The 25,715-nt window shown below is 37.6% G+C and overlaps 1 protein-coding gene across 6 annotated transcripts in view; it reads left to right on the top strand.

Annotated features, from left to right (window-relative positions):
• The window catches only part of LOC128314802 (butyrophilin subfamily 1 member A1-like), a 367,358-nt gene that overhangs the window by 66,150 nt on the left and 275,493 nt on the right, over positions 1 to 25,715 (top strand). For all 6 annotated transcript variants that reach the window (XR_008296877.1, XM_053218535.1, XM_053218528.1 and 3 more), the window contains 4 exons: positions 15,942 to 15,962; positions 17,105 to 17,125; positions 20,308 to 20,319; positions 23,293 to 23,313. Coding sequence is in view for 5 of the 6 variants with exons in the window: in XM_053218535.1 (XP_053074510.1) it covers positions 15,942 to 15,962; positions 17,105 to 17,125; positions 20,308 to 20,319; positions 23,293 to 23,313 (75 nt within the window). In the remaining variant the exon portion in view is untranslated. The remainder of the gene's footprint in view (positions 1 to 15,941; positions 15,963 to 17,104; positions 17,126 to 20,307; positions 20,320 to 23,292; positions 23,314 to 25,715) is intronic.

Here is a 25,715-nt window from a genome sequence, read left to right as displayed (position 1 = left end):
CCATTTCTGTTTTTTGAAACAACTTGAGTAGGATAGGAATAATTTGCTTTAAAGTTCTGGTAGAATTCCCCAGGGAAAGCCATCTGGCCCAGGATTCTTCTTTGTTGGGAAATTTTTTGACAACTCATTCAATTTCTTCACTAGGTATGGGTCTGTTCAAATTTTCTATTTCTTCCCGTTTAAGTTTTGATAGTGTGTGGGTGTCTCAGAATTTGTCCATTTCTTTCAGGTTGTCCTGTTTGTTGGCATATGATTTTTCGTAGTATTCTCTGATAAATGCTTGTATTTATGAGAAATTGGTTGTGATAAATTCATAATTTTATCTATTTAGGTCCTCTCCTTTTTGAGAAGGCTGGCTAAGGGTTTATCAATTTTCTTTATTATTTTAAAAAAAAACACAACTCTTTAGTTTCATTGATCTGTTCTACTGTTTTTGTTTGTTTGTTTTTGTTTTTGTTTTGTTTTGTTTGGGGTTGGGGGAATTCTATATTGTTTATTTCCGCTTTGATCTTTATTATTTCTCTTCCTCTGCTGGCTTTGGGGCTCTTTGTTGTTCTGCTTCTAGTTCTTTTATGTGTGCTATTAGATTTTGCTTTTGGGATTTTTCTTATTTCTTGAGATAGGCCTGGATTGAAATATATTTTTCTGTTAGGACTGCCTTTGCTGCATCCCAAAGGGTTTGGCTTGTTGTGTTTTCATTTTCATTTGTTTCCATATATTTTTTTAAATTTCTTCTTTAATTTCCAAATTTTGACTTCTTTAATTCGAAACTTTTTCCTGTGGTTGATTTCAAGTTTGATAGCATTGTGATCTGAAATGTCCACAGTATGATATCGATTCTTTTGTATTTATGAGGGCTGTTTTGTGACCCAGTATGTGATGTATCTTGGAGAATGTTCCGTGTGCACTGGAGAAGAATGTATATTCTGATGTTTTAGAAAGAAAATACTAAATATATCTGTAAAGTCCATCTGGCCCAGTGTATCATTCAGGGATATTGTTTCTTTATGGATTTTCTGTCTAAATGATCTGTCCATTGTTGTAAGTGGAGTATTACAGTCCCCTGCAAATACCACATTCTTACCAATAAGATTGTTTATGTTTGTGATTGTTTTATATATTTGGGTGTTCTTGAATTTTGTGCATAGACATTTATACTTTTAGCCCCTCTTCATGGCTAGGCCCTGTGATGATTATATAATGCCCTTCTTCATCTTTTACACTCTTCAGTTTAAAATCTATTTTGTATGATATAAATATGGCTACTCCAGCTTTCTTTAGACTTCCAGTAGCTTGATAGATGGTCTCTATCCCATCACTTTCAATCTCATGGTGTCCTCAGGTATTAAAACGGGTCTCTTGTAGACAGCAAATAGATGAGTCTGTTTTTTTTTTAATCCATTCTCATACCCTGTGTCTTTTGATTCAAGCATTTAATTCATTTACATTCAGTGTTATTATAGAAAAATATGGGTTTAGATTCATTGTATTATTTGTAGATTTCATGCTTGTAGTGATATCCCTGGTCCTTTGTATTCTTTGCAACACTCAGAGAATCCCCCTTATTATCTTTTGTAAGGCTGGTTTAGTGGTGATGGATTCCTTCAGTTTTTGTTTGGGAAATCCTTTATATCTCCTTCTATTCCGAATGACATGCTTGCTGGATAAAGGATTCTTGGTTACATAATTTTCCTATTCATCACATTGAAAATTTCCTGCCACTCTTTTCTGGATTGCCAAATTTCAGTAGATAGGTCTGCTATTATCCTTATGTGTCTACTCTTGTAGGTTAAGCCTATTTATCCCTAACTGCTTTCAGAATATTCTGTCTTTGTATTTTTCCTGTTTCACTATGATACATCATGCAGAAGATCGATTCAGGTTACTTCTGAAGGTAATTCTCTGTGCCTCCTGGATTTCAATGTCTGTGTCTTTACCCAGATTTGGGAAGTTCTCAGCTATGATTTCTTCAGGCAAACCTTTGGCCCCTTTCTTTCTCTTCTTCTGGAACTCCTATGATATGGATATTGTTCTGTTTCTTTCTTTCAACTTCAACTTTTTTCCCATAATTTTATCTTATTTTTCACCTATTCTTCCCTCTGTCTCTTCAATTTTCACTGTGACCCCCTCTAGTTTATTTTTACCTCATTACAGCATTTTAAAATTTGTCATGACTATGTTTTTTATTTCCTTGATCTTTGCAGCAATAGATTCTTTGTTGTCTTCTATGCTTTTTTCAAGCCTAGCGATTAATCTTATGACTATTATTCTAACTTATTGATCAGTTATATTGTGTATATATTTAGCTTTCATTTCTTCCTGGAATTTCTTTTGAGGATAATTCTTCCGTTTCATCATTTTGGCTAGTTTTATGTCTCTTTTGTGTTTGAAAACTTTGTTATATGTCCTGCACCTGTGAGCACTACTATATTAAAGTGTGGTCATATACTGTTCAGGTCATGGCCCTTCAGGAGCTGTTTTTTGAAGTGTGTTACTTGCTCTCTGTTGTTGTGACTCTGGTTGCATTATCTCCCTAGTTGTTTTGATGTTTTGTATCTTCCACCAGGTGTGCTTTGATTTGTTCCTTGAAGTAGACCTGGAAAGGAAAACAAACAAACAAAAAAACAACAGAAAAAAAAATAAGCAAAGACACAAACAAACACCCAAAAACAAACAAACAAAAAACAAGAAACACAAGCTACAAGTAAACAACAGAGTGGAGGTGGTGCTGATGGAAGAGGCTTTATCCCATACAGAGAGAAGTGACAGGGCAGGGAAAAAGAAAAAAAAGTGACCAGACAGAGAAACCATACAGCTTAATACAGAGAGAGAGAGAAAGGAAAATAAAGATGGAGGCAGGGAAAAAGAAAAGAAAATAAAATTGTCCAGACAGGGAAACTATATGGCTTAATCCAGAAAGAAGAAAGGAGAATAAAGAAGGAGGTGTGGAACATGTATCAAGAGAATGTATTAAATATTTCTGCTTAAACAAACCAGCAACCTGAGTAAGCAACTAGAGGAAGGAAGAGATAAGTAGGAGAAAAGGAAGGAAGAATATATCTATATAATAAGAATTGTCCAAGAACTAAACCAGGCAATGCAACAGCACTGGTCTGGAAGAGGGGCTGTGTGGTTCCTCAATGTCAATCCCTCTCCAGTAGATATGCAGTTACCAGATGCTGAGGGGGTTGATTTGGTGTAGGTGGGTCCTGCCACCACTGTGAGCCCTGAGGTCCCACCTTGGTGGTGGTGGGAGACAAATGCATCACCCCAGTCTCTCCTCCATGGACCAGGTGTCCCAAACCACTCTGATCAAGCCATCCTCCCTGTGCCGGGGTGTAAACAAGGTGGTTTGTCTTGCTACACTGACTCCCATCCTCTGGTGTAAGCCTAGAATTCAAATTCTCACTCCATGTGCCCAATGTATTGGGGGAGTGCCACCTCATGCTTCCTGATATATGGTCCCTGGATAGCAGAAACAGGCAGACTTTGTCCTATCCCACAGAACACCAGGGAAGGGATCACTTTCTCTTTATGTAGACTGTACTCCTGACTTAGCCACAAAGCCCAGGGCTGGCTCCTCCCCTCCCCAGGTGAGCAATCCGGGATGCCCACCCCAGTCTGGAGAAAGCTCTGTAGTTAGAGATTGGATCTTTGTCTATCCCAGTCTGTGATCTTTCTCTTGTGCATATACAGTCCTATGCTTCTCCAGCCTTTCTTTCTCTTCCCTTTGTCTCTCCACAGAAGGAGATCACTCCTGACATTCGTTTTATCTCTCCCAGTTCTCAACCACCCCCCTATGGCCCATCAGGTTGTCTCAGTGAGTCCCTGAAAGTGACTGTCTCTTTGACTCCTGGACTCTCAGAGTTCAAAGTACTTTAACTTCTATACAGCTTTGTTTGAGAGATGCGGGAACATCGGGTCCCCCTATATCCCCACCATATTGACCAACCCCTCTTATGTTTGTTATTAATTATTTCATATATTCAGGTGCTTCCAAGTTGGTGGCATAAATATTTACAAGTTTGAGATCTACTTGTTGGACAGGCCATTTTATTTTGATATAGTATCCTTTTTCATCTCTTGTTACTGTCTTTGGTTTAAAGTCTACTGTTTGAGATAAGTATTGCTATTCTGGCTTTCTTTTGACATCGATTTGCATGATAAATATTTCTCTCTATTCTTTGCCATTCAATCTGCAGACTTTGTGAGGTCTAGAATGAGTCTCTTATAGGCAGCATATAGAAGGGTCTTGTTTTTGTTTTATTTTGTTTTTGTTTTTGTTCTTTTCTGATACTGTACATCTTCTGATAGAAGCATTTAGTTTACTTCCATTCAGAGTAAGTATATATACATGTATTTAGTGTTATTATATTACTTGTTTTGTTGTCATGCTGGTATGTTTTCTCCCTTCTTTTTTATCTTTGTCATTTTTGTCTTTCCTTCCCACTCAAACAGTCCCCTTCATATTGCATGCAGGACTGGTTTAGTGGACATAAGATCCTTTAGGTTTTTGTTTCTCTTGAAAAGTTTTTATCCCATACGTTATATGTGATAGCCTAGCTGGACACAGTATTCTAGCTGAAGATTTTCCCCTTTCAGGACATTGACTATATCAAACCATTCTGTCTGACCAAGTTTCTGTGTAGAGATCTGCAGTGAACCTTGTAGCTCTTCCCTTGTAATGTCGGGAATTATTTTCTTTCTTGCTTTTGGATCTTTACTCATTATCAGAATATTTTCCCCACTGAACTACAATATTTTTGGTTTTGGCCAGCTTTTGTTGATTTCTACGCTAGTATTCTATACCTCCTATATTTAGATGGCTGTTTCTCTCACCAAATTTAGGAAGCTTTTGTCTATTATTTACTTAAACAAACCTTATATCCCCTTTTAGTCTCTTATTCTGTGACTCCTCTGATAAAAATTTTGTGTTTCATGGGTTCATTGAGTATCCTAAGTCTATTCTCGTGATTCATAATTCTTTTTCTCTCTCTTGTTGAAGTTCATAGTTTCCCTTATTCTATATTGTTAATCACTTATTTGTTAATCTGCTTCTTCTATTCTTGTGTCCATTGCATTCAGAATGTTTCAAATCCCAATTATTGCATTTTTCACTTCTGACTAATTTTTTGTTTGTTTGTTTACCTCTTTTATCTCTTTAAAGATATAAAGGGTCTCTTTTATCTCTTTAATGAGATAAAGACTTTACGGGCCTCCTTAAAATCTTCCAATTTTTTTCAAGCCCACCTAGAATCTTATGATGGCTGCTTTAAATTATCCTTCAGGAATAGTACCTTTATAGGTTTTACTTAGATCTCTGATTTGATATTATATTTTTGTGTCATACCAGATAATTTCTCAGTCCTGGAATTTTCTCTAAATCTCTGACTTTCAGTGGTTCTAGGAATGCCTGTTGCATTTCCTGCTACTGAGAGTAGTTGCTTTATGAGGGGTCATATAGTGTCCAGGACCTGATGCTTTAGGGAGTCTCTCTGGAGTGACCTACATATACTCTGCTCCTGTGTTTTGGCTGCACTATCATTTATGCCATTCAGCTTGAGAGGTAGACTTTGCCTGACTTGGAAGTATTTGGACCTTTGCCAGAGTGTGTCTAATTTTATCTAGGTATGCTCTGGTCTGCTTGTTAAATAAGAACTGATGTGACTTCAACTACGACTGAAGCTTTGCATAACACTGATTGTGAGACATGGTTGGGCAGCATTTCTGCTTGTCCTCTGAAGAAGAAGCTTGTCTAGCTGGGAGTGAGGCACACTTGACAGATGAGGGGAATAGTGGCTGAACACAGGGGGGAGGACTTGGTGTAAGCAGGGTAGGCAGCCAGTCTCAGCACTGTGGATTTACTAAATGTTGTTCTGTGTTTATGCTGAAAGGTGGGGGATTGAAACACCAACAACCAAATCCTTTATCTCCAGTGAGGGTTTATTGCATTGTTGCTCCCAGAGAAGCACTGTCAGAAGAGCAAAGAAGCTTCCCCTGTGTGTCTCCAGTGTTGGTGTGTTTCAGATCCTCATCTTCATGCTGTTTGCCTCTAAGTTGTTTGCCTGACTTTTAGCCAGGAGCAGTGCAGTGCTCTCTGGCCTCTTTCTCAACCAGGCCACTGACCTTTAAATCTCCAGACTTTAAGCCTGTTGAAAAAAAAAAAAAAACCCTCAAGGATATCAGTCCCTCTGTTTGTCCCAGCCAATGGCTTTGAGGAAGTCTCCTCCTTGTGCATTCCCCTGTGTTTTCCTTGCTCTCATGTCTTTCTCTGCAACCAGGACTCTCTCCCCTCCCCAGCACCTAGGGTCCATGTGTCTCCAAACCATATCTCTGCATTTGCTACTTTCCTTGATGTGTCCTCTTTTCTCCATCAAGGGTGGGCTTTTTCTATCAGTCCTAAGTTTGATTTCTTGGGTATTCAGAATGATTTGACAGTTCTCTAGTGTGTTTGAGGAAGGAGAAAAGACTGGGAACCTCCTATTATGCAGCCTTCTTAGCTCTGAAGCAGGCAAACTTGATAAGGAAAGAAAAGCTGAAGTATCACTCTCCTGGTTTTAAAGTATAATATAAAGCTACCATAATGAAAACAGTACTTTTACTGGCACTAAAGTAGACAGATAGATCAATACAACCAAATAGAACACCCAAAAACAATTCCACACTTATACGATCAATTATTCAATGACAAAGAAGGCAAGAATATACAATGGGGAAAATACCCTTTCAATACCTGATGTTGAGAAGACTATACACAGATACTTACAAAATGATGAAATTTGACCATTTTCATACCATAGGCTAAAGTAAACTGATAAATGGCAAAACATGTAAATGTAAGATCTAAATCATAATCTTCTTAGAAGAAAACATAAGCAGTAAATTCCTTGACAACAGTCTGAACAATAATTATTTAAACTGATTCTTCAGGCAAGGAGAGAGAAAAAAAAAAAAAAAACCTGTTAAGACTGTCCCAAAATAAATGTTTTTTTTTTCCCAGGCAAAGGAAACAATTAACAGAACGAAAACCTAGTGAATGGGAATAGATATTCCAATCATATATCTGATAAGAGACTAATATCCAAAATATATAATAAAATCATGTGATTCAATAACAAAAACTCAAAGAGCCCAGTTAAGAAATGTGCAAAATATATGACTAGAATTTTACAAAAAAAGACAAACATATGGGCCACAGTCACAGGAAAATATGCTAAACATCACTAACCATTGAGTAAGTATGTATCAAAACCACATACTGATATAATCTAACACCTGTCTCAATGGCAAGTATCAAAAAGGAAACAATACATGGCAAAGACATGGAATACTGTGAACTGTCAGTGGCAATATAAATTATTGCACCAATTATTGAAAACAGTTTGGGTTTCCTTAAAAAAATAAAAATAGAGTGGCGCCTGGGTGGCTCAGTCGGTTAAGCGTCCGACTTCAGCTCAGGTCACGATCTCGCGGTCCGTGAGTTCGAGCCCCGCGTCAGGCTCTGGGCTGATGGCTCAGAGCCTGGAGCCTGCTTCCGATTCTGTGTCTCCCTCTCTCTCTGCTCCTCCCCCATTCATGCTCTGTCTCTCTGTCTCAAAAACAAATAAACATTAAAAAATTTTAAAAAATTAAAAAATAAATAAATAAAAATAGAATTACTGTATTGTCTGGTACCTCCAGTACTAGGCATTTATCTGAAGAAAATGAAAACACGAACTCAAAAAGGCATTCACTCTCTTATGTTTATCACAACATTGCTTACATAACAAAGATATGGAAGTAACATATTATCCAATGAGACTTGAATGGATAAAGATAACATAGTAATTTTGTGTACATATATAATGGAAATTTACTTAACCATAAAAAAGAATAAGACCTTGCCATTTAAGACAGCATGGGTATGTTTAGATGGTACTATGCTAAATGAAGTAAATCAGAAGAAGAAAATCAAATAACCTATGGTTTCACTTACATGTGAAATATAAATATCAAAACAAACTATTAAACAAAACAAAGCAGAAACCATTATTAAATACGGAAGGCAAACTGATAGTTGTTATAGGGGATGTGGTGGGGATGAAACAGGTAAAGGCAATTAAAAGTTTTCATTCTCCAGGTACAAAAGAAATAAAGCATGGTTATGTAATATACCCCATATGGAATGTACTCAATTGTACTGTATAAATTTTGGATGGCAATATATAATAAATAGACTCATTTTGCCTATGATTTAATAAAATATATAAGTATAGAAACACTGTGTTTTATACCAGAAACTAATAAAGTACATCATATCAATTATTCTTCCATTAAAAAATAAAAATCTTCCTAGGTGAATAAAGGTTTAAGATATTCACATTTTGCACTCTCCTAAGCATAGGTATGAGATACAGAAATATATACTTTACTCTCATTCTCTTTGAGTGACTTCATATGTTGTAGACTCTAAGTCTAAACACTTCTCTCTTGGCCAGCAAGAGAGTGGTACACAGGATGAAAAGCGAGAGATGGCTAATGTCGGGAAAAGATGGGAGCCCCAAATAAGGGTCCTTGCTCCATTTTCATTAGGATCAGAAGGCTTACAAACATGGTGATGGACGTGGACAAAGAGACAATGAAACTGTGAACATTAACTTAGGGACATGCGGGAAAGGGAGTCTTGAAGATATTCTGGGCTAGGGGTTTGCATTAATACAAAACAAAATCTTGGTGCCAGTCAGTCAGGAAGAAGGTTATTTACAGAGGACAGGAGAACCACCCCTGTTTATCCTAGCTAGCCTAGGGGATGAGACAGGTAGGACACATGATCTCAGGGTTAATAAGTGCACGTTTTCTTTTCTTAAGCATCTCCACTCGGGAAAGCTTCATCTGCAGTGCAGTGCAGCTGTGTATAGCACACTTTCCCTGTTTACTTAAGTTGGTCCTTCCCTCCTGTGGAAGCAGCTTTCTGCTATCATACTACATTGGGGGGAGTTTTTGCCCTGAATTCTTAACCTTGCTTACCTTATATACCTTTGTATTGTGGGCTTTTGTCCCTCACTCTATTCTGGGTGTTTTTGCATCTGCCTCTCTATCCTGGCATCCTAATCTTGTTTACCCAAACTCAGGTGTGAGCACCCTATGGCTTTGTATTTCTTTATGCCTTGTTAACCCATTGGTATAAGCCCAGGGAGTTTCTAAGCTTATTCCCCACAGTTCCTTTTTTTGTTTCTTTGTTTGTTTTTCTTGGTTCGTCTAGTTTTGTATTTGAGAACCATCATAATGAGCTCCTGGTTCTTCCTTTGTTTTTGGGTGGCCTGAATAGTAATTTTGCAAAGACATAAAAGGAGGCATAGTAAAAGCATTCTACTTCTCAGAGTTATTCAGAATTTGAGATGGGTGCTAGCCATAAGTGAGAAAGGATTTAGGTCACACCACATTTCCCAGGAATCAGCCCATTCATTTTTAAGCTGATCCTCTGCATATTGTAGCTGTTGGCTCAATGTCATATCTAAATTTCTATATTGTCGAGAGGTGGGAAGAAAAGACACTGTGAAGGTGTGTCTGGACAGCATCCCAAGACTGGGAATGATTATAAGGAATTCCAGTCATGCAAATATGCTGGTAGTTAGGGTCACAGGGCAGTTTAGAGTGGAGAAACAAAGCCTCCTGTTCCTTTCTAATAAATTACACTGTAGCCTCAAGAGCCTTGAGAGCAGCCAAGACTTGTTTATCAATGGAGATCTGGCTTAATAAATTCTGTGGTAGTGTTGACCATAAATTTATTAAGGACATTGGCTGTCTGGATAGTATGATGTAAGCTGACTCAAGATGCAGAGGCAGAGGCAATAATGCCTACTGCTGCTGCTAGGATGCCCATGATTAACAGGCCATTTTTTTTTGGCCATACAGCAGAGTGCCAGTGTTGAATAAGCTTGGAACGAGCACCTAGTCCTGATGGATGCATATAGATATCAGAGCTATTAATAGGAACCCAGGCTGAAAGGCGCTAAGTACTAATAAGGAGGAGATATTTAATTGGGTGATATTATTATTACTTACACAAGACACAAACCAGCCTTGGGAAGTAGAGATATTATAATTATTTCCAAGTTGCCAGATCTGTAAGGTGGAGGTAGCAAAGAGAATGTAGAGAGAAGGGACACAAATAGTGGTCCATTGTACAGGGAGGCCCAAGTTAGGTTAACATGCCGTTTTACATAAATTTCACCGTGGCTAGTAGTACAAGTGAAGAGGGGAAGACCTAGAATCCAAAGATTAACAAGCCAAGATTCTTTAATTTTACTTTATAAGCAGAAATTATAGGGTCAGACAAACCTCCATCTTTTCAAAAAATACTCTCCCTACTAAACTGGTAAAAGGATATGGTCTTATTAGAATATTTTGTTTCAAGATGTCCTCTAGGACCCATGTCAATAATAGTCCAATTTCCCCAGTAAAGATTATGATCAGTCTCTCCATAGCAGTTTGTCCGAGGAATAATGTTCCCGGGGTGGTCTGAATATTTGAGACTAGAGCAAGCTACAACATTAGGAGTGTGAGATATGTTTTTTTGTTGAGGTATACCAAAACTTGCAGCTGAGAAAAAGGTAATATTGTCTGGGCTTGTAGAGATTTTGGGCTGTACATGTAAAAGCTAGTTGGTTTTTAGTTTAAGGAAAGCAGATAAGTTGTTGAGTTTAGAAACACACATAGGAGGTGCTGAAGTAAGCCACCATTGAGGTCTTAGCATATAAAGCCAATGCTTTTGTTCAGCTTGGAAGGGAGGGTTAAGATTGGCTCCTCCCATGAACTCAGTGTCATTTTTGCTAATAGGAATATCCTGGTCTAGGAGTGTTAGGCTATCAAATATAGATGGGTTAAGGAGATGAGCCCAATATGAATATGGAGCTTGGCATGGACAAAAGAGGGCAAGGAGTATCATCAGAGTCACCTATATTGGATTTCTGTCAATGATGGAGATCATGGCTATCAGGTGCGAGTCAGGGGTGTATGCAGTACCATTGTGTTGTAAGAGGATGCTGGCCTGTTTAGACAGGTGTTTAAGGCTGCCCTATATTATATCAGGAGCAAGGACTTGCTTTTGTGGAGTGGTTTCAGGATGAGGAGTCCATGAAGAGGCTTCTTCTATCTTGAAGAAGAGGGCCAGTGACTGCTCACTCAGAGTAATTCTCTGGAAGTCTTGGTTCATTGGAACATATCCTAGGGGTCTCCACCCTGCCACAGTATGGCTTCACCAACTGACAGGGGATCCACAGTGGTTCAGAATCTGAAAGAACACAAATATACCCTCAACTCCAGGTGAAAAGTTTAGTGGGCCCAGACCATGTGCACCCCCCTTCAGGGGTCTTATACAACACCATAGGGTGAGAAGGCTTATCTTATTTTGAAGAATATCACTCAGCTACAGTTAGTCCTTGAGGATTAAGATTTTTAAAGTTAAGAGTAATCATAGTATAATTAAGAAGGAGCTGAGGTTGTAATGCAAACAACCAGGGGTATCTCCCCCTTTTTGTTTTATGTAACATGTTTTGAGCATAATATATGCTCATTTTAAAATTGTTTCGCTTTGTGGATTGTAAGGAATAGGTAATTCTAACCAAGGTTTAAGTAAAGCAACTTAAAAGGATGTGTTATCCTGTTGTTTTACCCTTTTAATTAAAATTATATTCATTTTCTTATTTACTTATTTATTTATTACCATTAACAAAAATGTATTTTTCTCTGGTTGTCATAGGATGCATTAATTTTATTTAAGCTCAACAGTAACTTACTTATTGATCATTGACAATTGAAGGAGGGGGCTAAAGGGCCAAAGTCAAGGTCTATCCCCCTGTTTTCTCAACAATGCCCACATAAATATGTTTCATCCATGTGGACATCCATTTGTGGCATACAATGGACTAAGTTTAGTAAAATGGCTCCTATGTATCTTAGTAAAAGCTCTTCATATATCATCCATCCCTCACATGCCATAGGCACCCATTCCTCTGCTAAACAGGAACAACACAAATGTGGAAGACTGAGGCTGGCAACCTCATTTTGATGAGTATTGTCATTATTTTACCAGCTTTTGGAAAAAAAAGGAGGCGGAATTATAATTGTAACCCTGTGTACTTTTAAAATCCATTTGTTTTAACCTTAGTCCTTCCTGCCCATACATAAAATTTATTTTTAAAGATTTTTCTTTAAAAACATTCTACAACTTTTCTTTGCATTTAGATTTTGTCCCAAGACATTTTTCTCCAAGTAACCAGTCTCATTTAGGACAAAATTACTTTCTTTTACCTTCAACAAAAATATAGTTCCATTTCTTATATTTTTCTTTCGTATCTCCTACTTTTCTAGATACAGAGTTGCTTTTCTTATTTTTATCAGTTTTAACTACATTTAGCAGAATTTTAACTGTTAGAAACCTTAGTGTCTACTGAAAACTAAGAAGTGATCAATTGTGAATTGTCTGTTACATCAGAAAAAAAAATAGGTGGTAAACTTATGAATCCTTTAAACATAAAGCATGAACTTAAACATTTATTTATTTATTTATTTATTTATTTATTTATTTAAAGAAGTCAGAAACATAAATCCATGTTTAAGTAGGCAAAGCTTTATCATTCCATTTGATTTGAAAGAGATCTACATGTCCAATGAACTCAATTCAATTTATCATTTATTTAAAATGTTAAATGTTTAGGTCACCAAAGACACTGAAAGCTATCTTAACAATTACCTATGAAAACTATGAGGCAAACAAAGTTAACCATTATTTTAAGTTATCCTTTTGTTAATAAATTGGAAGAGAGACAACATGAGCTTATTTGAACTTAAGTAAACCTTAGTAGAATAAAGTTTTATAATTTGAAAGACATGCCTATATTAATAATATTTCATCTATGTCCCCTTAAAAGTTTACCACTGTTAATATTTTCCCATGGAACCAGTGAAGAAATCTAAAATTTAAGGGGGTATTTTTTTTTTGCTTTTTGATAGCCTGGGGAGAAGGAGTTGATGACCTCTGAGGTATTGAAGAGATGAGCAGATACCAATTTTTGTTTTGTTTTGTTTTGTTTTGTTTTGTATTCCACTAGTGGAATTAGGCAGTATATGTCAGGCCAGAGAAGACTGGGAAGTTCCCAGAAACAAAAGGAGTTTTGGCAGCTGCTTAGGAATATCTCCATTCCAAGGTACACTAGGCAGAGACAATTGGCTCTATTCATCATAGTCTTTAATTCAGGAAATGAATGAGAGAGAGGCCCTTAAATATAATTAGAGTAACCAGAGAGTATAGGGAGAAACGGTGAGAGAGACGGAGAGAGTTAGAGTCTCCTATATTAGGGATAGCCTGTGTAAAATACACTGCATTATTTCAGCGCATTGCTTTACTGACAATAATTGGAGCTGGGCTTGCTACCTTGGTTGGGAATACTGCCTCGTGTCAGACAATTGTTCAAAAGACACCAGAATAACAGCAGCAAAGTTCTGCATAGCACAAGCCACACAAGCATCATAAAATTCCTGAGCAAAGACAGCATATTGGGCTGGAATCAGGATGATTTTCACGAGACAGCCCCAGCAACAGACACACTTGGAATAAGTGCCACAAATAGTTTCCAAAATACCTATCGTAAAAGGGATATGAAGGCGGTAGAGTTGAACTGCTTTCTGTAATTCCTTTACTGTTTGGAAGGGCAAGCTTTCATGGACATATTGTCCATTTTGCCTCACAACAGGAAACAGCCGGGATTCACAGGCCTTATGGACTTCTTTAAGGCACTTTTGCATTGGGGTAAGGACCTTATCAGAGTCGGTTGATGAAGTTCTTTGAGGCTCGATGTTGTCCCACCCTTTGGGGGGAGGAGGAGTATCTGTTGGCTGTAAAGGTGCCAGAGGCACAGCCTGATTATAGGTGGACCAAGGTTTTCCATTCATCTTAGATAACTCTATATCTTCATATATGTTGTCTGAGCTCAAGGGGAGAAAGCAGTGCAGATGACGGACCAAGTGAGGTTTACTTCAGGGGGGCATTAGCCCCTTAAGAATGCCTGGCCTTTAATGTTTTCCCTACTCATTTCCACACATCAAAATCATAAGTTCCTGGTTTGCAGAACCAAGGGCAATTTTGTTGGACAGCCAGCAATAATTTAAGGAGAGCCTTATAGTTTGAGTCATCCTTGCTGTCTCTCCTAGTGACTGAAGAATTCAAATATAGAGCTTTTGTTCAGGGGCTAGGGAGTCAAGAGCTAGGGAGTTTCCTATGGGAGATCTTTCAGAGAGTTCTGCAACAGAGAATCCTAATATAGTTTCACTTTATCTCTTATCTCAGCAGGTAGAGACTATACCAGATGTGTTTTTTTGTTGTTGTTGGAGCTTCTTTTTTTTTTAAATTTTTAATGTTTCTTTATTTTTGAGAGAGAGAGAGAGAGAGAGAGAGATGAAGAGAGAGAGCAGTGGAGGGGCATAGAGAGAGGGATACACAGAATCCCAAGCAGGCTCCAGGCTCTGAGATGTCAGCACAGAGCCTAATGTGGGACTTGAACCACAAACTGTGAGATCATGAACTGAGCTGAAGTCTGATGCTTAACTGATTGAGCCACCCAGGTTCCCCTTTTTCTTGGGGCTTCTTACCTGTTTCATGGCATCCTACACTCCTTGTGTCTCACCTCCTGACCATGTTGGCTCCTTGCCCACATTGGCCAGTAGTCCCCCTTTCCTTCTATCATGTTGGGATCACCATCTGTCATAGGTTCTAAGTCTAACGTTCTCTCTTAGCCAGCAAGAGAGCAGGGTGAAGGATGAAAACCGAGAGATAGATAATGTCCTGGAAAAGACAAGAGCCCCAAATAAGGGTCCTTGCTCCATTTTCATTAGGATCAAGAGCCTTACAAACATGTTGATGGACGTGCACAAAGAGACAAGGAAACTGTGAACATTAAATTGGGGACGTGAGGGAAAGGGACTGGAAGGTATTCTGGGTTAGGGGTTTGGGTTAATACAAAACAAAATCCTGGTTTCAGGAAGTCAGGCGGTTGGTTGTTTACAGCAGACATGAGGCACCACCTCTGTTTATCTTAGTTAGCTTAGGGGATGAGACAGGTAGGACATGTGATCTCAGGGTTAACAAGGCACCTTTTCTCTTGTTAATCACCTATGCTCTGGGTAGCTTCATCCACAGTGCAGCGCAGTGGTCTATAGCCCAATTTACCTGTTTACCTAACTTGGTGCTTCCCTGCTGTGGAAGCAGCTTTCTGCTACAGTATAAATTGGAGAGTGTTTTTGCTCTGAACACCTAATCTTACTTACCTCATACACTTTTGTATTGTGGGCCTTTGCCCCCCTCTCTATTCTGGGTGTTTTTGCACCCCCTCTCTATTATGGATGCCTTTGTACACCACTCTCTCTCTTGGGGACCTAATCCTGTTTATCCAAACTCGGGTGTGAGAATCCTATGGCTTTGTATTTCTTTATGGCTTTTTAACCCATTGGTGTAAGCCCAGGGAATTCCTAAGCTTATTCCCCACATTCCTACAATGGTCATATCTATAATATTTAATGTAAGAGAAATAATGATTGAAACTGTTTCAAAACTTTGAAATGAGATGGTAATACTTGTTACAGAGTTGTGCTTTGGAGACACTTGATGGAGGGCAGCTCAGAACTACTAAATACCCAAGAGATCACACTCTTCTCTGGAGAATATCACCCTCGGTGGTGCTGGAGGGTCATGACTCAGACCTCTCTGAATCATGGTACAGGTTCTCAAACTCTGTCAAGTATCTCTACTGGGTCAAAGTTGTATTTATTTATTATCCAGCTGCATAGCACTTGGATCACACATACGAAATACATAGTTTCCAAATTCCATGTCATGTGCTGAACCACAATGAAATGTCAGAATTTTTAGTTTCACTCTCTAACTTACTTGTGTTTCCTTCTTAAAGGTAAACTCCAGGAAGAACATGGTAAGTCATTAATTACTTCTTGTGTTTATTGAATTGATCTCGATATCAAAAGATAAGATTTGTTAAAAAGAATATTTAGGAGAAAAACATTTGGTAAAGATAGAAGGAAATAAATACTGATTACGAATTTGGGGTTGTGCATTTCCTTATCTTTGTCTTCATTAGGTTAAGTTTCCATGAGCTCTGTTGGATCATTGGGTGTATAATACCAAGGAGTTTGCAAGTATTGCTTTGATTCTACAGAGAGGAGAAGCTGGTTAATACCTGGGCAAAATAGAAAAGGAAGGTCTGCAGTAACCCACCAGAAATCCTGAACAGGCACATGGTGCTACATTTCAATGCAGAGCACAGCCTGGTCCACCATCCAAATCTCTACTAATGTTACCTATTCTCATTTTTTGTTGGCTAGTTTCCAGCGTACATTTAACTTGCCAATCCATGTCACTGAAACCGAGAAAAGCAAGCTTGTGTCAAATGCAAGCGTAGAATCTTTTTTTCTCTTCTGCATTTTCAAAACATCCTCATGTTTTGAGGATTCTTTCTAGCCTCCTCTGACCCCCTCACATTTTAAATCTTTCCTCATGTGCTACAGACGAGTTTCCAAGGTATGAATGGGTGTTTGTATTATCATCAGTGTATGTTCTCTCTGAAGTGTCGGGGAAAATTCATTTCTTTCAATGCAAGGAATTCTTCTTGGCATGAGTGATGAAGACTGATTCACTGTAACAGGTTATTCCTGACTCTGGATATATTCCTCTCTCAAAGGCTCGCTCATCCTGTCCCAGTCTCTTGAAGTACAGATCCCATGTGTAATCTGGATGAACTTTTCTTAGGGAATATCCTATCATGAGCTCCACACAATCAACAGATGGAGGGACATAGACCGACTTACTTCTTGTAGAAAGGAAACTGTAGACAATGGAATTATGAGCATATTTCATGATACTCCAGAGTCCCTTAGAAAAAGTCTGTTTGAGATGATGGACACAAGTCCTGCTTCTTTTTCCTCTTCTCCGGCTCTTATTTTTATATATTGCTTAATATTGTACCAAGTCAGAGGTTGAAAGATTTTAGTAAAGTCTATTTCTTTAGAAATTCTTCTATATATACTTTGTTGAATATTATATATTTTGTTTTTACAGACCTCTTAACTGAACAGAAAGGTGAGTAGTATTTGTATATATTTTAGAGGCAAACATCATAGAAAAGTATACTCGATCAACTAAAATTTAGCAAACGATGTCTATACCATAAACTATCAATTCTTTCAATTGGTCTCCCTGTATAACATTAGCTGGTTATCAGTTGAAACTAATTTGTCTCTGGTAATGTTATAAATCATAGGTTGTGTAACCAATTCTCATTTAAATACAGTCACACTGTGGCATTTTTGTTGAAATATTTTATCTGTTTATTACATATTTGTTTTTAAGGGCCGAAGAAAGTATTCAGATATTCCTTATGATTTGTTCTGCTATGACTTCCAAAATGCATAACCATACCTGAATTTTGATTGTCAACTTGGTTTCTGCTAATTCCTAACTTCTTTATAATTAAATATTTATTGATGCTAATTTGCACTTTATATGATAAGACAACAACCAAATATATAACAATCAGGTTTTTGCTCTTTAAAAAAGATTTACATTTTCCGTGTTATATGTAAAATTGTTAAATATGATCTTCATATGTTTTGATATTCTGTATCCAGGTTGTTTTGTTTGTTTTGATTATTTTTTTTGTAACACTTGGCCTTTTTATTTAAGAGAAACTTGACTTTGTTACTTGAAAAAATAATTTTTTAATATTCATTTTATTTATTTTGAGAGAAAGATTGAGAGAGCAGGGGAGGGGCAGAGAAAGAGGGATAGGAAGGATCTCAAGCAGGCTCTGTGCTGTCAGTGCAGAGCTAAGGGGACTCTAACTCAGGCACCATGAGATCATGTCCTGAGCTGAAGTCAAGAGTCAGATGCTCAAGTGACTGAGTTGCCAAGGTGCCCTGGGCGCATGCTTCTTAGTGATTTTATCTCTGTGTCTTTGCACTTGTTTTTCTCTATTCCTGAAATACCTTATTTCTGTGCTCATGTCACAATTAACTCTGCTTTCCCTGTGGGAACTTGGTGAACGATCACGACCACAGAGAGGGATCTGAGTACTTTATGGAATCCCACAGCCATGAGATCTCTCATTACGGCTCTACATGGTGCTTTGTGCATGTGACAGGTCAGAGTTCTGTGTCCTCCTTTACTGAGGGAGCCTGATCCGTGCAGAGCTAAGGGCGGCCAGTCCACAAATATCTGTTGAGTGGAAGAAATGATTTTTATTCATATTTTTTGTCGTTTTTTGTTTGTTTTCCTCCTTGGCTTTCTAGATTATGTAGGAAAAGAGAACAATATTTCCATTGCTATCCTGTTCGATGGCTTAAAGATCACATAACACCTAAATTACAGAATCACATAGGTGAAAATTAATCTCTTATATTGGCTTCATCTCATAGTGGTCTGAAACTCATGTCTTTGGACATACAACTCTGGGTCAGGTGAGGCAAGGTGAAGAATCTTTTACTGGAGCTGCCAGAAATGGCCTTGCCCAGGAGACTTCCAGTTAGGATCTATGTGACCTCAGGACAACCATGTGGAGTGTGGATTTCATACCCCATGTGTGGATATAAATGGGGTGGGAGTTGGGAGGTAGCAACTTGATGAATACAGCAAAATCCTCCCTAAATGAAAGAGTCAGTATTTGAGCATTTAAGCACACATATGACCCTCATGTGAGACCAATTTTTCTCCTTCGCTCCACCAACCCACACTCCTATACTCAGTTATCTTTCTTGGAGGATCCACAAGCTTCATGGGAAGTGAGAGGCAGTAGCAGACCTGAGGCAGAAGTGGCAAGGGACATTGCATGGCCGGGACAGTTAAGTATTCAAAATATGCATCAGAAATATAATTTGGCATAGTTTAATTTAAAGGATAATGGTGAAATTTAATGAGGTTTGTACCTTGCATGGACTTAATGATTTCCAAGTTATTCTACCAATCAGTTTTAAAGGCATATAGAACTATGTGTAGTATAGTCATATTGGTCAAGTGTTTAATAAATATCTATTGTGAAATTGCACTTATTTCAATGAATGAGGTACTTTCCAGGAAACATACTATACTATTGCTTACTTAAGACACTTCCTGGGGCACCTGGGTGGCTCAAATCCCTTGGGCGTCTAACATCAGCTCAGGTCCTGATCACAAGGTTTGTGAGTGGGAGCCCTGATTCAAGCTCTGTACTGACATGTTGGAGCCTGTAGCCTGCTTCAGATTCTGTCTCCCTCTCACTCTGCTCCTTTGCTCTCTCTCTCTCTCTCTCTCTCTCTGTCTCTTTCTCTCAAAAATAAATAACCATTAGTTATAAAAAATAAAGAAACTTCTCAAAACAGGGCTAGGGAAGACATTTGTCAACTCTTTGAAATAATAAAAAAAGAGAGAGAGAGAGAGAAAGAGAGTGTTATGATGTGTTTGAGGGTAAAATCCATTGGAATTGCATTTCATCTTAAGTATGCCACCATGTAGAGTTTATTCTGGAGGACAAATCAGCAATAATTTAATAATTTCAGATTAATTTAAGATACAGTTGGTAGGCTTCCATGACTGTATGACTAAACAGCCTGTGGTTTGGAACATTTTAAGATGTGTGTCAGGAAACCACCTACTTATTGTCAAAACTCCAAAACAGATGTCTTGAGTTTATTTGGTTCTCATTAAGGATTCATTACTTGAGCTGAGTGTGCTAAAGACTCCACCTTCTTAATGCAAGGTAAGTAAAACATACCGTCATTCTGAGGAAATCATCCGTTCTCACTTATTTTTTTTTCTTTTTTGTTTTTTACTTTTTTTATTCTTCATTTTCTGCTTATCAGCTTCCCGATACTAGAAATGATCTCGTGCTAAAATGCGGTCCGTAAGGCCACTTTAACACTACCCTCTTATCTTGGAAAGGATGGATGCAATTTTTAGGTCCTTAGCACCTATTTTCTCAAATTTCAGACCTCATCCAAAAGAGACTTTTTTTTAATATCCTCTCTTGTATCTATATAAATGCATTTACAAGTCAAATAATATATTTTTTAATTTTGTGTTATATTAGTATTGCTATTAATCATTATTATTATTATTCAGTAAATACATATCTCTTTCTATGTCAGAGAAATATACTGGATCGTCAAGTTTCTGGGTGTCTGTTTTCAAATGTGGACCAAGTTCTGGGACAGATTTTCCATGAATAGGGATAGGAAGACACTTTCTAACATACTTTTTTGTTTGTTTCTTTCTTTATGTATGGAAAATAGAAGAAGAGAACGGTAAGTTGATATTTAGTTTTCAACATTCCACACTTGAACTTTTTTTTCATTTTAATAAAACAACAAAATTCAGACATTCCATTTATGGCCCAGACATGTTTCAAAGCAACTAAAATATATTTCTGCTACTTTTTTAAAAGTGAACATAAGTATTTGTAAGACAAGGAATGATGTAGGCCTAAATGGAGAAGAACAAGATGCATCACCTGGTGGTGCTGAGGGCCGGGACTTAGGTCTTATATCTGCCTCATTCAGTGAGGACAGTCAGCTTTTGTGCATATAATAATTAACCATCTATTGTATGCTCAGTGCTTGAGAAACACTGAGGAGAAAAGATTCTCTTTCATTATCGAAGCTGCTGTCTTACAACAGATGTAAATTCCACATTCAAATAATAAAGGAAAAACAAATATTCTAAGAGTGTTATGGAAGAGGATTCATGATGCTGTGAACACATACAATGGTGAGATTGGACTTATTCATGGGGTTGTGGATTTGCTGAAAAGCAACAATGAGGATGAGGCTAGTTATATTGAAAGGGACAGGTAGGTAGGTCAAAGAGAAAACTGGTATGTGTAAAGCAGAAAGCACAATATGCTTATACTTTTCAGAGTAGAGATCATGCTCCTCTTTGGTTAGGTTAATTCCTAGTTATCTAATGGTGTCTGGTGTAATTATAAATAAGACTGATCCCTTACTTTCTTTTTCTGCTGGTTCATTGTTGGTGTATGAGGAATCTAAATAGAATTCTGAACATTGATTGTGTATCCTGTGACTGTACTAGATTTCTGTATCATTTCTAGAAATTCTTTTGTGAAATCTTTTGGATTTTCTATAACATGTCATTTGCAAGTAGTAGAAGTTTGACTTCTTCTCTATCCATGTGGATGCTTTTTATTTCTTTGTATTGTCTGTTTGCTGAGGCTCAGATTTCCAGTATGATGTCAAGTAACAGGGGTGAGAGTGGATATCTATGTTTGTTTGTCTGTCTGTCTGTTTTTTTTTTCTGACAAATCTTTCAGCGGTTCCCCATTGAGGATGATATTAAGTGTTGGTCTTTCACATATTTCACATATGGTTATTATTTTGTTGATGTATATTCTATCCCTATTTTGTGGAGGACTTTTAATTATTATTATTTATTAGTAGTAGTAGTACTTTTTAAATCTAGAATTGACACCTGGGTTGCCTGAGTGGCTCAGTCACCTGACAGTCTGAATTTTGGTTTCAGGATGTTTTATGATCCCAGGGTCCTAAGATCAAGACCCACATCAGACTCAGTGCTGAGGATGGAGTTGTTTAAGATCATCTCTCTTGCCCTCTCTCTATATAATCCCCCTTGCTTATGCTTGTGCTCTCTATCAATTAAGTAAATGTAAAAAAAAAAAAAGAATTGATGCTGTACTTTGTTAAATGCTTTATCTGCAGCTATTGACAGAATCATATAGTTTTTCTTCATTCTTTTTTTGAGGTGATGTAACACACTGACTGATTTGGGAATATTGCACCACCCTTGCAGCACAGGAATAAATCCCACTTGGGCTTGGATAATGACTGTATGAATGTACTGTTGGATTCAGTTTCCTGGTGTTCCCTTGAGAATTTTTGCATTCATGTTCATTAGGGATATTGGCCTGTAGTTCTCTCTTTTTATTGGATTCTTTGTCTGATTTTGGTATCAGGGTAATGCTGACCTCATAGAATGAATTTGAAAGTCTTCCTTCAATTTCCGATTTTTGGAATAGTCTGAGAAGAATAGGTATTAACTCTTCTTTAACTGATTTATAGATTTTCCCTGTCAAGCAGTCAGGTCCTGGACTTTTGTTTGTGGGTAGAGTTTTGATTAGGAATTTAATGTCATTGCTGGTTATTGGTCTGCTCAAGTTTTCTCTTTCTTTCTGTTTCTGTTTCGGTACGTTATATGTTTCTAGAAGTTTTTCCATTTCTTCCTTTTTGTCCAATTTGTTGTCATATATTTTTTATACTATGTTCTTATCATTTGTTTATATTTCTGCGGTGTTGTTTGATGTTTCTCGTCTCTCCTTTGGCATTTCATTTACTTGTGTCCTTTCTCTTACCTTTCTGATAAGTCTGGCAGGTGTTTATTAATTTTATTCTTATTTTTTTACATCCTGCTCCTGGTTTCATTGATCATTTCTACTATTTTGTTTGTTTGCTTGTTTTAATATCTTTTATTTCTGTTTGAATCTTCATTGTAACTTTCCTTCGGTAGGTTTTAGGCTTTGTTTTTTATTCTTTCTCTGGCTTTCATGTAAGGTTAGGTTTTTTATTTGAGGTGTTTCCTGCTTCTTGAGGTAGGTATTGTTCTCTACTTCCTTTGGGACCACTTCTGCTGTATTCCTAAAGCTGTGGACCATTGTGTTTTCATTTTCATTTCTTTGCATGTATTTTTCTTTCTCTTCATTTCCCATTCATTCTTTAAAACCACGTTCTTTAACCTCCTTATATTTGTGGTCCTTCTAATGTGTGTGTGTGTGTGTGTGTGTGTGTGTGTGTGTGTGTGTGTGTTTACTTCAAGTTTCATAGCATTGCGGTGATAAAAGATGCACAGAGTGATCTGACTCATTTCATCTCAGTGAGGCCTGAGATGTTATCTATTCTGGAGAATGTCCCTAGCGCACTTGAAAAAAATGGACTATCTCAAAATAAAGGCTTTTTTCTTTCCCCCAAGCAAAGAACACCATTAAAAGAATGAAAACCTAGTGACAGGGAATAGAAAATTGCAATCATAAATGTGTTAAGGGACTAACATCTAAAAAATATAATCAAAACATTCAATTCAATATCAAAACCTCAAACAGCCCAATTTAAAAATGTAGAAAATCTATGATTAGATTTTTCAAAAAAATAAATAAATAAACATACATATGGCCCACAGTCCCATGAAAATATTTTAACCTGTAGAAGTTTTAGTTAGACTCTGTAACTTATTTGTGTTTTTTCTTCTTAAAGGTAAACTCCAGGAAAAATATGGTAAGTCATTTATTACCTCTTTATATTTATCAGATTTATCACAGTATCTAGAGCTCAGGGGTTTCTTCTTTTTTAAGCATAGGTTTCCAAGGAAAACAGTCAGTAAAAATAGAAGGAAATAAATACGAATTAGGAATCTGGGATTGTGTATTCCCTTCCCCTTTGTCTTCATTAGCTTGTTCAAGTGTCCATGACCTCTGTTGGGTCATTGTGCTTATAAACCCTTGAGGTTTGCCAATGTATCTTTGATTCTACAGAGAGGACACGCTGGTTAATACCTGGGCAAAGTAGAAAAGCAAGGTCTGCAGTAAACCCACCAGGAATCCTGAACAAGCACATGGCACTACATTTCAAAGCAGAGCACAGCCTGGTCCACCATCCAAATGTCTACTAAAGTTAGCTATTCTCACTTTTTGTTGGTTAGATTGCAGTGTACCTTTTACTTGCTAATCTGCTTTCATTGGAATTGAGAAAAGGGAGCTTGTGTCAAATGCACCTGTGGAACCTTTTTTCTCTTCTGCATTTTCAAAACATCCTCATGTATTGAGGATTCTTTCTAACCTCCTGACCCCCTCACATTTTAAAATCTTTTCTCATGTGCTGCAGATGAGTTTCCAAGGTATGAATTGGTGTTTGTATTACCGTCAGTGTATGCCCCCTTTAAAGTGTCAGGGAAAAAGTACGTCTCTCTATGCAAAGAATTCTTCTTGGCATGAGCAATGAAGACTGATTCACTGTGTCAGGTTATTCCTGACTCTGCATATATTCCGCACCCAAAGGCTCATGGATCCTGTCCCAGTCTCTTGAAGCACAGATCCCATGTGTAATGTCGATGAACTTTTTTGGGGGAATATCCTATCATGAGCTCCACACAATCAACAGGTGGAGGGGCATGGACTGATTTATTTCTTATACACAAGACCTGCTTCTTTTTCCCTCTTCTCTAGCTCTTATTTTCACCTATTGCTAAATATCATACCAAGTCAGGCAAGAAAGACTTGAGTAAAATCTGTTTCTTTAGAAATTCTTCCATACATGCTTTATTGAATGCATTATTATTTATTTTGGTTTTACACAGAACTCTTATTTAAACAGAAAGGAGAGTATTTGTTTCTATTTAGAGGCAAACATCATAGAAAAATATACTCGACCAACTAAAATTTAGCAAACGATTTCCATCTCATAAACATTTTGTTCAACTGGCCTACTTCTATAAGATTAGCTATCAGTTGAAACTATGTTGTATTTGGTAACACTATAAATTATAGGCTGTGAAACCAATTGTCATTTAAACAAAGTCACACTGTGGCATCTTTGTTGAAAGATTTCACCTGTGTTTAAATATTTGTTTTTAAGGTCCCAGGAAAGTATTCAGATATTCCTTTATGATGTTTTCTACTATGACTTCTATAATGCATGTCCATATCTCAATTTTGAACGTCTCCTGGGTTTCTGCTAATTCTTGACTTCTTTGTTATTAAATAGTTATTAATGATAACTTGTACATTCTGTGGTAAGATGACAACCAAAATATCACAGTCTAGTTTTGGTTCGTTGAAAGTCTTTACATTTTTCTGCATTATATGTCAAACTGTTAAATATGATTTGCATAAGCTTTGATATTCTGTATCCATATTTTATGTTTTGATTTTTTTATTTTGTTTTACCTTTTGACCTTGTTACTTAAGAGAGCGTTAGTTTTTTTTTATTTTTTTTAATGTTTATTTATTTTTGAGACAGAGAGAGACAGAGCATGAACGGGGGAGGGGCAGAGAGAGAGGGAGACACAGAATCTGAAACAGGCTCCAGGCTCTGAGCGGTCAGCACAGAGCCCGATGCGGGGCTTGAACCCATGGACCACGAGATCATGACCTGAGCTGAAGTCGGACGCTTAACCGACTGAGCCACCCAGGCGCCCGATTTTTTAATATTCATTTAATTTCATTTGAGAGAAATCATAAGAGAGAAGGGGAGGGGCAGAGAAAGAGGGATAGAACGGATCTCAAGCAGGCTCTGTGCTGTGAGTGCAGAGCTATGGGAACTCTAACTCACAGACCGTGAGATCATGTCCTGAGCTGAAGTCCAGAGTCAGATGCTCAAGTGACTGAGCTGCCAAGGTGCCCTGGGCGCATGCTTCTTAGTGATTTTATCTCTGTGTCTTTGCACTTGTTTTTCTCTATTCCTGAAATACCTTATTTCTGTGCTCATGTCACAATTAACTCTGCTTTCCCTGTGGGAACTTGGTGAACGATCACGACCACAGAGAGGGATCTGAGTACTTTATGGAATCCCACAGCCATGAGATCTCTCATTACGGCTCTACATGGTGCTTTGTGCATGTGACAGGTCAGAGTTCTGTGTCCTCCTTTACTGAGGGAGCCTGATCCGTGCAGAGCTAAGGG

This window comes from Acinonyx jubatus, chromosome A1, assembly GCF_027475565.1.
Source record: "Acinonyx jubatus isolate Ajub_Pintada_27869175 chromosome A1, VMU_Ajub_asm_v1.0, whole genome shotgun sequence".
Taxonomy (NCBI): Eukaryota; Metazoa; Chordata; class Mammalia; order Carnivora; family Felidae; genus Acinonyx; species Acinonyx jubatus.
Note: the sequence above shows the minus strand (reverse complement) of the source record. Positions and strands in the feature narration are given on the sequence as shown.